The following is an 11,910-nucleotide window of genomic DNA, read 5'->3' as shown; positions in this document are numbered from 1 at the left end:
ACAGAGCGGCTTCCTCAGCCCTTAAGGCACCCAACCCCCACCACGCTGGACCCAATCCTTATCCACTGGACTCATCCTCCTGGTGCACCACTCCTCCCTCCTCAGTTTCAGCGACTGAGAGGGGGGAAAGGGAGGGGTTGCTAGCACATCCTCACTGCAGACAGCAGAACACAATTTCTTTCCAGGGAAACCTACAAGAAGGTTGGGGGGGGGGACAAGCCCCGCCCCTCCCTCCAGCAACCACAAAACAGTACATGCTGACAGTAGATGCAACTGAATATTGTCTGCGAAATCGAAATCACACGCCAGGCAGATTGAGATTGTCTTGCGGGGGGCGGGGCGGGGAGATCTCTGTTTCAAAAAAAAGGCATGCATTTTTTTGAAATATATATTTCATTTTATATATATATATATATACATATATATATATATATATATAATCATCAGCTTGTCTCATTGCGGTCTTACCAAAGACAGAAAGAGCAGTTCATCCTTGAACTTGGCCTTCCATTTCCTCGTGCGCACTGATAATGAACTTCTCATTAGATGTTCTGTATTTAAATCCCAGGTCCTTCGGAGATAGAACAACGCAAAGGATCTGACACGATCAAGCACTGGCAGAGCAAGTTGTGAGATGTAAGAGGCGAGGAATACACATATATTGGGGGTGAGGGGGGCTTAAAATGAAAGTACGAAGCTTTGTTTGAGGTTTACGACCCAGTTCGACTCAAGGGAGGTACCGTGGGGGGAGGGGATTTTGGAATGTCCCCAACACTTGTGACGGAACAGAGCGAAATAAACACTGAAACAACCCCCACCCCTCAGAATCTTCTCACCTTAGAAACAGGTGAGTTGGCTACTTGAAAAATACCTTTTTTCCACTGTCTCTTTTTTTTTTTTTGCGCATTCAATTCTTTTATTTCTGTTATTTATTATTACGTTTATTAATGTTTGGTCCTGTGGTGTCAGATAATGAGCACTGCTTATGCAATCTCTGTGGCATTCAGAATAAATTATATACATGCGTATATAAGTACAAATAATAACACTAATAATAATAATAAACAGACAGCTGATGAACATAAGACACTCTCCTACACTATGAGCAAGCTGCATTGAAATCAGTGGGTGGTTACCTCTAAGCACCAGAATCAGATTGTGGGGGCTTGAACAGTACCAAAATCATGCTGAAACAGCCCATGTTCTGCAAAAGAATTTCCTTTGATTAAGAATATCACCCCCAAGTAAGGCACATTGATTTCAGTGGAAGTTGCTTCAAAATAATAGCAAAAGTTGCAGTCCTAAACACACAGTTACTTGGAAGTAAGTCCCACTGATCTCAAAGTGGTTTACTTCTACATAGACTCTCATAGGATTGCACGGTTAGTACAGGAGTGTAAACAAAGTGTAGGCCTGGCTGTATTTTCTTTGATTTCGAAAACCTCCCCCCCCCCCTTCTCCTCTAGAGAATCAGAGATTCTGAACTAAAGTCTCATCACAACGCCCCGGATAAATAATTTCTTTAAGGACCTACAGTCACCGCACTATTAGTATTGACTAAACCAGGGGTAGCCAATGTAGTGGCCTTCAAATGCTGCTGGACTACAACTCCCATGATCCCTGGCTATAGGCTGTACTGCCTGAGGCTGATGGGAGTCCGAGTCCAACAGCATGGAGAGGGCGCCCTGTTGGCTACCCTCGTGCTATGCACTGGCACTAGGAGAAGCGTCTGCTTCCGGGTCCTCCTTTCACCGTCCCCTCCCACGCATAAACTCCCCTTTAAATATCCAGATTCTAAACCAACTCATCTAGAGAACTAGCTCCCAATTTTATGTTGCTAAGGAGCAGGACGTCAACAATAGTAGGCAACATCCAAAACAATTTACAACGTTATAATTTACCCATCCATATTTACTTTCCAACAAGATTCGCTGGATTCAAAACGATTTGCCCCCGTTCTGAGTGCGCATATATGGTTTCAGTCCTTTATGTTCCATTGTATTTTATACAGACAAGCAAAATAGGCCTCCACGCTTTAGCGGATGGAGCAGGTTTTTAATCCGTGGGACTGGGCTTGAAGGGAAGTCCTTTTTCTGGAGTGGTAAATAGGGAATGAAAACTAAAACATTTAAAGTTGACTTCCCCTTGCAACTATCGGTTTGCTGTATTGTAAATTCTCTAGCGTACCGTTTGAGTACTACTAACTTTTGGTAGTACTCAAATTCATTTAAATGCAATTGATAAAGGGATCATTGTCATATGATTAATCAACTCCCCCCCCCAAAAAAAAATCGTCAATCGGTGGTTAGCCTATATACACATACATACATATACGTATACATACAAGCCATTCTAAAATATTAATTTCGTCATATGCAATGCTGAGATTTGAATAAAGATTATAACCTCTCAAATCTACAAGTCCCCTAAAACATAGATTATGTTGTATGTATGTATGTGTAATAGATTTTCTTCGTGGTAAAAATTCCTATCAATATTTCACACAGATGAAAGAACAGTCTGTTCCTTCGCTTCTGCAAAATGTTCCCATTCGACGAACAGACAAACGGAACCGAAAGCAAGCCGAGCCATCGTGGTGCTTATGGAGAATTTATTTAACATTCGGTTCGATTGGTAGGCAGTTGTCGTTTTCTTGGTTTTATTTTCGTCTCCCCACCCCCCCAACCCCAAAAGCAGCTCTGAATTACGGAACTTGGTACAAAGAAAAATAGAATATAATTCGCATAGCAATGGCGCTAAGGCGGCAACGCCCCTCCCCCCGAAAAAAAACCAACACATAAAAATGAATTGCAAATTGCACACGGCTTCCTTCTCCCCTTCCCAGCTCCCCCCCACATAATAAAATAATAAAAACAATAACAACAACGCATCGCTTAAAAATAAAATAAAAAAAACACCGTCTGCTTTGCAAATCGGGTTTTAACTTATTGGAGGAAACAGCAATAACAATAACAACGACGATAATTAACTTTTTTTTTTTTAAAGGAGAGAGGCTAGGAGAGGCCGCCAGCCACGCCAGCGCTAAGCGAATTTCGTGGGCTTCCACCGAGGTGGAGAAGGGAGACGGTGGGAGGTTGGAGAGCCGAGAAGCCATTGAAGCGTCCACGTGCGTAATTCTGCTCTCGTTTCCTCCTCCCTTCTCCTCCTCCTCCTCCGCCCGCGGCCTCCTTCCCCCCACCATCTCCTGTTCCCGCAAGGCTTTGGGGAGGCAGCAGAGAAGCCTGCGTTAATTCCCCCCTCCCTTCCTCGCGGGGGGAGCTTCTTTCCCGCCGCCTTTCCATGGATTCCTCCTCCGAGAGTCTGTCCCTGCGTCTCACGGGGTGCTGCTGGCGCTGCCGGCGCCGCTGCTGTTGGTGGTGGCAGGCGCGGGCGCGGGCGCACTGGTGCCTTTGACCTTGGCCACGACCTTCTTCTCTTTGACCCTGCGGTTCTGGAACCAAATGGTGATCTGTCTCTCGGTGAGGTTGGTGGCGGCGGAGATCTTTCTCCTCTTGTCCTTGGTGATGAACTTGCTGTTGGAGTATTCCTTCTCCAGCTCTTTCAGCTGCCCTTTGCTGTAAGGGATCCTCTTCTTGCGCCCCCGGCGGAAGGTACACCCCTCCGGAGGGTGCTGGCCTACAGCTTCTGATCGGCAGAAGGGAGGAAAGGAAGAAAAGAGGAGAGCGCATTAAACTCAGACGAGAGTTAGGAAGGAAGGCCGGCCCTGGGGAATGAAACTCATAACCACCACCGCCCAGTCCTTTGTCTAGGAAATCCCCCAAGGCCACAGCCGAGCGAAATGGACTCTTCTAAAAACCGCTGGACTTTCTCTTGGCCCCTAAACTCACGAGTTAGGACTCTGCAGAATATTATCCCTTTTATTTCATTCTCTCTTGGTTATCTTTCACCACCTCATTTCCCCCCTGCCCTATTTATTCGCACATGCATTGAATTTGTCCCTGAAACACAGATCTGCCGCCATAATGCCTTTTTCTTTTTTCCGGCCTCTGTCTGATGCCGGTGAGGCCGTTTCTCTGCTTTGCGAGAGTACAACCCCATTTTAGAGAAGTTTGCTTTGCGCGTAAAATCCCACTGAAATCACGGCGCGATAAATGTGGAGGTTGTGCGTAAAAACAAAACAAAAAAGCCCCAATTCGGCCAAATGTGGGCTGTCAAATACAGACGTGGGAAAATTTAGAAATCGATATTTTTCTGATCTGCCTGGCAACAATTCCTTTCACTGGCTTCCAACCCATTTTAACCTACGGGATTTAGAAACAAAGTGTGCCATATATTTTCCTGTAGGTGTTTAATTTATTATAAAGAGTAACAGTGCAGGGCTTAAAATTGCAAATTAGTCTGGATTAAAATGTCTCTGTTGGGGGTTCAAAGCAGCTGAGCAACTTTTACACTGGTTGTAAATAATTTGATGCAAAACCCTATTGATTTCAATGGAACTGATTTCCAAATATATATTTTTTAGGAAAGGGGATTGTGTTAGGAAATTATTCAGCACTAGGTTTTGATTACCCACATATGTTTTAGCAACCATCTTCACATTCACAAGATTTAGTTAGACACACACACCTGTATATTAATAAATTATTGTCAGTGTTTCATTTCTATGTAATCATTAACACCAAACAGACTGCTAGCCTTCCTGTGTGTGTCCCTGGAGTTTGGACATTGCTGGAGGTGAAGACTATAGTAATGAACAGTGCTCACAGAAAATAATACTGTGTTTTGGTACTTTGTATGAATATAACCTGCAGAACTGAATAGTACGAGGAAATACTCCTCTTATAGTTACTTGCTGTTGCATGTTACTGGTATCTGATGGGAAAAGGCAGATGCTGTTTTGGGACCTGCAGTGTTACCTAAATAAAGTGAGTGCTGAAATAATTTTAGTAGACAGGAGCGCACAATTTCATAATGTGTGGAATTTTTAAAAAATGTAATAAAGCTTTTTAACAAAGGGGATTGCTGTGTTCTTACAGACTGTGTTTTGAGGAATTGTTGGGTTATGATGCAAACAAGCAAGATGCTTTCTTGAAATTTCAAGACTGAGCTAGAACTTTTACTTCCAAAAATAAGTAAAAATGGGGAAAGAGAAATAAAAGATCTAGCTGAGTTATTTATTAATTTTATCGTGTGCTGCTTTTTTTTATAAAAAAAAGCTTGTGACCCAACACTTAAGCATCTTTGTGGTGTATCTTTATGAAACAACAGTCAAACTGTTTGGGTGGTCAATGTATGGCCACATAGATCTGAAAATTACTGTGAAATTATTTCATCTGGGATCTATGCTGCATTGAAATATCTTGGGTGGGACATCAGTTAACGTAAATTATAGCCATCATCTGCACTCCAGATCCTCACTTGAGTCTTATGATGTTTGGCACATTTTACTAAATGAGTTTTTAAAAACATGGACATGATGCAGCCAAGGGTAGATATTTTTAATTCCCATTGTATCATCAATGAAAGAGATGTATGCGCATGCTTAAAACTGGAAGCCATAGATTTATAAGTGCTTAACTTCAAATGTGCCCATTAATATATTGAAAAAAATCCTTTACTAAATCTTTGAGACAGAGGTTTTTGCTTGTGTGTCCTGTCTGTCTGGAGTAATTATTTCCTGCCTAGACGCCAATAAATAATGCTAGATGCTGGTGGTGGATAACCTTACACAGTGTTATACATTACTGAAATATTTATATTCCTTGGGGGCTATACTGCCACAGCAGTACAATGCTGTGGTGATCGAAGGAGCACACCTTATTGCGGTATAAACGCTGTTGTTGTTACGTAATTTGAATAGCTATGAATTTATTTCATTGCCCACTGTTCACTGTGCAGTCAGTTGTAACTAATAGCAATAGTATCAGTATTGCATAACTGAGTAAAAACATTAGAGCAAACCCAATGGAAAATTCTCCTGCACATTCCCCATTCAGATGCATGGAAGCAGGTCCCATTCATTTGAGTGGGGTTGCATGCAAAAGAAAATGGTATAAAATTATATAATTATAATAAGTATGTATACACACACATTAAATGTGTGTGTGCGTGCATGCATACACTAAATATTAAATAAGTATGTACACACACATTTAATGTAATTGTATACCACCCTTCCTCTTACAATCTCAGTGTGGGTTACACATCAGTTACAATGCAAGCAACCTAAGAAATAGGCAGAGAAGATAAAACATGCCTAAAATCAGTTGTAGATCAATCATAAAAACATCTCAGGGAGCCAACACAACTCAATAGAACAACAGAGGCTACTGCTAGCAACTCGAAAAAGCCCAGGTAAGCAGGTAGGTCTTAACGTGGTGCAGAAATGTCAATGTCAGGCATATTTGCTGGAGGAGGATATTCCATAACTTCCTGCTATTGCACCTTTAATTTTTGTTGTTGTGCTGGCGGCCTTAAAGACATGAGATGTGAAATACTGAATCACCATAATGGATAATTTAGGGTTTCACATGAGCAATTCTGAAACAAAATTGCATTGGTATTCGCTGGGAGCACAGAGCACTGTGAAATTGCTACTACACCTAAAACATTGGGATACACTGGATTGGGGCCTACAGCACCACAATGGTTACACTGATGCAGAGTTTAAAAAGTTACTTGCTCATAAATATAAGGTCATCATAGAATGCGCTTGTCATATTTATTTATTTTCCTACAGGAATCTTCTTCTCTTGTCTCATATTAAATTTTATTGCTCTGATATTATTTCATAATCTTGTAAACAGCTTTGGGAGGTTGTGCACCAGAAAGGTAGCATATTAAAAAAAAGGAAAATGAAAAAAGAAAGGTGGCATATAAATGCTTTATATAATAAATTTGCTTCCCTGCTTTTAAGATTTTTGCACCTTTTGGCTGAATTATACAAAAGCACATACAGTAACTGTTGCTGCTGCAGCAAAGCTAATATTATGTTGTGGCTTGGAAGATGTGTCTGTTAATAAAAGTAATGAGGAGATTGTCAGTCTACAACTACATTCACAGAAAGTATTATGGACACTCATTTTGAGGTAAATATACAGATTTACCATGCTCTGTGGTTCACTTTTAAGAAGTTTCAGACTGATGAGTGTTAGAGGCAGGATTCCCCCCCCCCACAGTAATTCGCTATTTGTGGAATTACCTCCCCCCCCCCCCACACACATCAGGAAGTATAGGTGGCCCCATTGCTGGCAGTTTTTAAGAGAAATATTAATACCTTTTAATTTCTATTTCATTAATGGTTGCAATACATTTTAATTGATATCACCAATTTAAAAGATGTAATGTGATTTTTAATTTGATGGCTTTATATACCACTACGTTTTGTAGATGAATTTTTGTACACTGCCTTGTGAGGGCAATGAGCCTTGAAAGATGATTTAGAAATACCGGTAATTTAAGAAAACTGATAGCAAAAAGCAACATTTCTGCACTGAGTTTGTATTTTGTGTCAACGCTTAGCAGTGCAAGTGTGGTGCAGTGTAAGTTTGTTATTAATAAGCAGAGAAGCAGATGAATGATCTTCTCTTCGCCCCTAGGAAAAGTTTAGCAGTGATTCTAAACAAACTCAAGTGGAAAGATGTCCCATGGAAATTAAATGAGATTTCTTTCAAGTAAATGCAAAAGTGGACCAGAAGTCAGGTCATTAGTCATAGGTAGGGATTGGGTCTCCTGTAATTGACTGAAAACATTTATTTAATTGAATAAATAGTTGTTGTTGCACTGCAAGAGGATTAAAACCTCAAGCTTGGGCTCGTGTAAATATGTATTGCTATGCTTTGCGGAAGAAGCTTAGATGGTGCTGGAGTACGCAAGGTCTGGGGTTTTGCATAATTCTTCTGCTTGATGAAAAGTTCTGCACAACCTCAAACCTTACATACTTAGCTCCCAACTTAATTTTTTGTTGTTGTTATAGACTTGGGAGATTTGTACTTAACTATGACAGACTCAACAGGTCTGTCACTTCTGTTAAGACATCTCACATCTGATAGTCCACCAGCTACTCATTATATGTGCAACTGAAGGCACACTTACCCCCTGAGAATTCCTGCAGAATTTAATAGGGCTTGAGCCAGAATGAATGGTTTGGTCGGTTGCAGTCACACACTGCAATGGCTGCAGGTCTGTGCTTAAAGCAGGGGAAGATTCTACGACCCCTTGTGGCAAAGTCATATTAAGCACCAGTTAGGTGAGTGGTCACTGGAAGGCCACACAGAGACTGAAAGGAATGTAGTAGCGGAAAGGAAGTACCAGTAGTAATCTAGTCCATCCTACTTGCATCCAAATGGCTCCCCCATCCACAAAAAGACCCCTGTCTGTGCATGATACATTTAAGGCAATAACCCCTCTGCCTAGGCCCACCACAGTTACCTATGTTGTTGTGGATGCAACATGTCCCTGCCATAATCCTTTCTTTAGGACTAGTCTGTCTTAAGGACTTGTCTCCTCTTTCTCCATTCCATCTAGCAGGGTCTCCAGACCAGTAAAGCAGAAATACTGAGGTTAGCCTTCCTTCCTTAACACAGTGGTTGGTAGATAGCGAAGCTTCGTTTGTTTCCTTAGAGTCAATTTGCTCTAGACTGGCAACATTAGACTTCCAGCGGAAATAAATGGTTCCTATGTCTCAATTCTACAATCAGTGTCCCACTGATACATTGGGGCGCACGGCAGGAATAGCAATAATTTCCAGCCTTACCATTGCCTATAATTTTCTGCATCTGCCCTAAGGCACTTGGAATCAATCTGGCCGTGCACAATGTTACGGGGGCGGGGAGTATTTCTGTTTCTAATGGATGCGATGGATCAGGATTTTTCATAAAAACAAAGGAACAGCCCTGAAAATGCAGACGCAGAAAGCTGGATGGGTAGGAAATCTAAGATAGAGTATTACGCACCTGTAGCAATGCCAATATATTGCAGCTCCTTTGTAGAGACTGATCTGATTTAATGAGGCAAGATGTGATAGCAATACTGATAGCATGGCAGGTTGGAGACGGAGGGTGCTCAAACACAGAGGCCCTCGCCCTAATTCTGGTTTGTGATTGGGGCTGACTGGGGACTACTCAGCGATGAGGGAAGGGCACTCCACACATGCTCAGAGACATTTATGATTACACTACCCGTGTGGTTTTTTACGTTATGATTACATCATGCCTGGCCCACCGTTGGAGAGCTGGTTCATATTTAATTCTAGCTATTATCCGAAGGATCCAGGGTATGTTAAAGAAAAAAGAAAAAAGCTCTAACCCGCCAGGTCATATTGGGTGTTGAAAAATAACCAGTAGGTGAGATTTCACAGCCTTTCTGAGCAGCATTTTTCATACGTAAACTAAAGCAGCAACAACGGAGAGGATAGAGACGCGCACACAAAGGGCATACATAGTTGTCTAACCTCATATATAATTTGTAATAATATTTCAGGTGACCCTGAGAGCAATTCATACAGCAGTGAAGTTAGCTGAAATATGCTGGTGCATATTTGATGCCTATATCTGCGAGTGCAGCGCGTAGGGTGTAAAAATCTGCTGCTGATTTCATTGCAATATGAACTGATTGGAATTACACACACTCACGCACACAGTTCTCTCATATATATCTCTTAGAAGCTGATGAGGCCACATTAATTTATCACACAACTGGGAGAAATTAGGCTGTTTGTATTATATTGTATCGTATCTTATTATCGCGTGGGTGGGTGTGATATCTAAACACGTACACACATGCAACGCAGGTATCCCAAGAACTAAGCTAATATAGGGATCGGCGCCAGAATAGATGGTGAATATTTGAGAATAAAGATGGTCTGGAACATCTGCAAAGTTTCCATCCAGGACTACCCGCAGTCACTACAAACACACACACACACAAACACACGTCTAGATTGAAAAGCAGACAGTATGGAGGCCCCAGCTCTTTTCCGTTTGGGGATCAAGCGCTCCCTGAGTCCACCCAGCTCCCTGGAAAACCACGAAATCCACCCCGAGGATCTGGCGGCCTTGTAGGGCAGCGGCGGTGACAGGGGTGGGGCGGAGGGAGAAGAGAAAGAGGCGGCCGTTTCTTTCTTTCGTTCGTTCTTTCTTTTTTTAACAAAAAGGCATTGGTTACCTGCGAAAGCAGTTTTCCAAAAGTGTCCTGCTGGGCTTTGATCTTTTGGACAACACATTTGGTTGTTCCATCCCCCGGCCAAGGCCCAGGGTTCGTGGTAAGGGTCCACGGGCAGGAGCGCTTCGTGCCTGGCGTCGCCAGGAGGCCCTCCGATGGTCTGCACTACCGAAACGTCCAGGTAGCTGGCCATCGGCTGGTAAGGCCCCGCCGCGTAACCCGGGTAGAAGGCGAACTCGGCTGGGCGCGTCTGGTACTCCTCGGGAGCCGCGGCGGCGGGCGCCGAGCTGCAGGCGTCCAGGTACTTCTCCGCTGCCGTCGGGTAGCCGGGCTGAGGCGGCGCGGGGCACGGCTTGAGGGAACCGCGGGCCACTCGGTAGGAGCAGTAGGCACCGCCGAAATATCCGCAGGAGAAGGGCGAGGCGCTGGTCGTCGAGGATGCCTGCGGGATGGCCGGGCACGGAATGCATTGCTTTGTCGACGCGTCTCCGGGGCCGGAGGAAGGAGGGCCGTCCAGGGCCGGAGCGGGGTAAGCGGAGCCGTGCATGGTCGGGCTGAGGCCGCCCAGGGTCACGTTCCTGCAGTGGCCGCCGCCCGGGAAGGCCGTCGGCGAGCTCAGCAAGCTGTCCATGCTCTTGGCGGGCACCTCATCCAGGCTCCTCCGGGCTTCTCCGAAGGCGGCGTCGGGGTCCATCCAGCGGAGAGCGCGGCGGGAAGGCGCATGGGCGCCCGCGGCTTGCTCCGCTCCGCTCTCGGTCCGGGTAACCAGATGGCGCGCGGCTTGGACGACTGGGGGGCGGGCGAGGCGGCGAGGATCGTTTTAAAAGGCTGGCGACTGCCAAAGGAGGGTCGCCTAGGCGCCCGGCGTCAGCTTCTCTCCCCGCACCTCCACCCCCACCCCCTCTTCCCTCCCTCCCCCGACGCAAAGGAGGCGTCTTTCCCGGAGTGGCGCGCTCATTGGCTGAGGCGCATCCACTGGAGACGTGCCGGGGAGGAGGGGGCCAGACAAAAATTGCGAAAATGCTTTTATGGCAAGACAGGGAGAGAGAAGGAAGGGTGAGGGGAGAGAGAGAGAGAGAGACCTGCACACGTGACGGACTTCTGTACAGGAAGGGGGTGGTGACATTTATTTATTTATTTATTTATTTATTTATTTATTTATTTATTTTCCTCCGTCAGACAAGATTACCGCCCCCCGTCCCCACATACCAGCGTCTCTTTCCCTGCTCCACACGGAGTGGACACAATTGAATGGAAAGAGAAACATTGGCTGATCTAGGAGGAATAGTCTGCAGTGCTATAGTGTTTAGAACTTGGAATAGGAAAGGAAGGAAGAAAGAAAGAAAGAAAGAAAGAAAGAAAGAAAGAAAGAAAGAAAGACCGTGGGTATATCACTAGAGAAGCATTAATTCAATTAAGATCCATCTGAGATAAATGGGAACTGTAACCTGCCTGTCTGAAACTTTCTGATTTCCTCGAAATTCTTTGGCGAAGTGTCCAAACTATCCCCAGAATGCTTCGTTAGTGTTTTATGCGCCGGTATCCCTTCCCATCCTTGCAAGAACGTGCTTCTGAATCCAAGGTTTGGGGTGGCTGACATATTTTATTCGAAGCATTGTTTTTTTTATAAAAGTACACACATCTCGCAGAGACTGCAGACTGCATTGCGAGAGAGACAGAAGCTGCAAGCTAAAGGACTGGATAGAAAACGCATGTGCAAGGCTAAAGTGTCCCCCTTTCCTCAGATATCTGCAGAAATCATGTTCGGAGATACTGCGCTTGGTTAGA

The 11,910-nt window shown here is 44.3% G+C and overlaps 1 protein-coding gene across 1 annotated transcript; it reads right to left on the bottom strand.

Moving 5' to 3' along the window:
- Positions 1-2,387: 2,387 nt before the first annotated feature.
- HOXB13 (homeobox B13) lies at positions 2,388-11,009 on the bottom strand. The gene is made up of 2 exons (XM_083409625.1): positions 10,126-11,009; positions 2,388-3,645 (listed from the first exon to the last, which is right to left on the bottom strand). Exons 1-2 carry the CDS (start codon positions 10,814-10,816, stop codon positions 3,335-3,337), a joined length of 1,002 nt encoding a protein of 333 aa, XP_083265751.1. The 5' UTR covers positions 10,817-11,009; the 3' UTR covers positions 2,388-3,334.
- Positions 11,010-11,910: the final 901 nt, after the last annotated feature.

This window comes from Podarcis tiliguerta (assembly GCF_965153285.1).
Source record: "Podarcis tiliguerta genome assembly, chromosome: 13".
Taxonomy (NCBI): Eukaryota; Metazoa; Chordata; class Lepidosauria; order Squamata; family Lacertidae; genus Podarcis; species Podarcis tiliguerta.
Note: the sequence above shows the minus strand (reverse complement) of the source record. Positions and strands in the feature narration are given on the sequence as shown.

Excerpts from the sequence above, each read along its gene's own strand:
- HOXB13 (XM_083409625.1), bottom strand. The coding sequence starts at position 10,816 with ATGGACCCCGACGCCGCCTTCGGAGAAGCCCGGAGGAGCCTGGATGAG. Across the intron at positions 3,646-10,125 it reads TTGGAAAACTGCTTTCGCAG|AAGCTGTAGGCCAGCACCCT; the intron begins GTAACCAATGCC and ends TCTGCCGATCAG.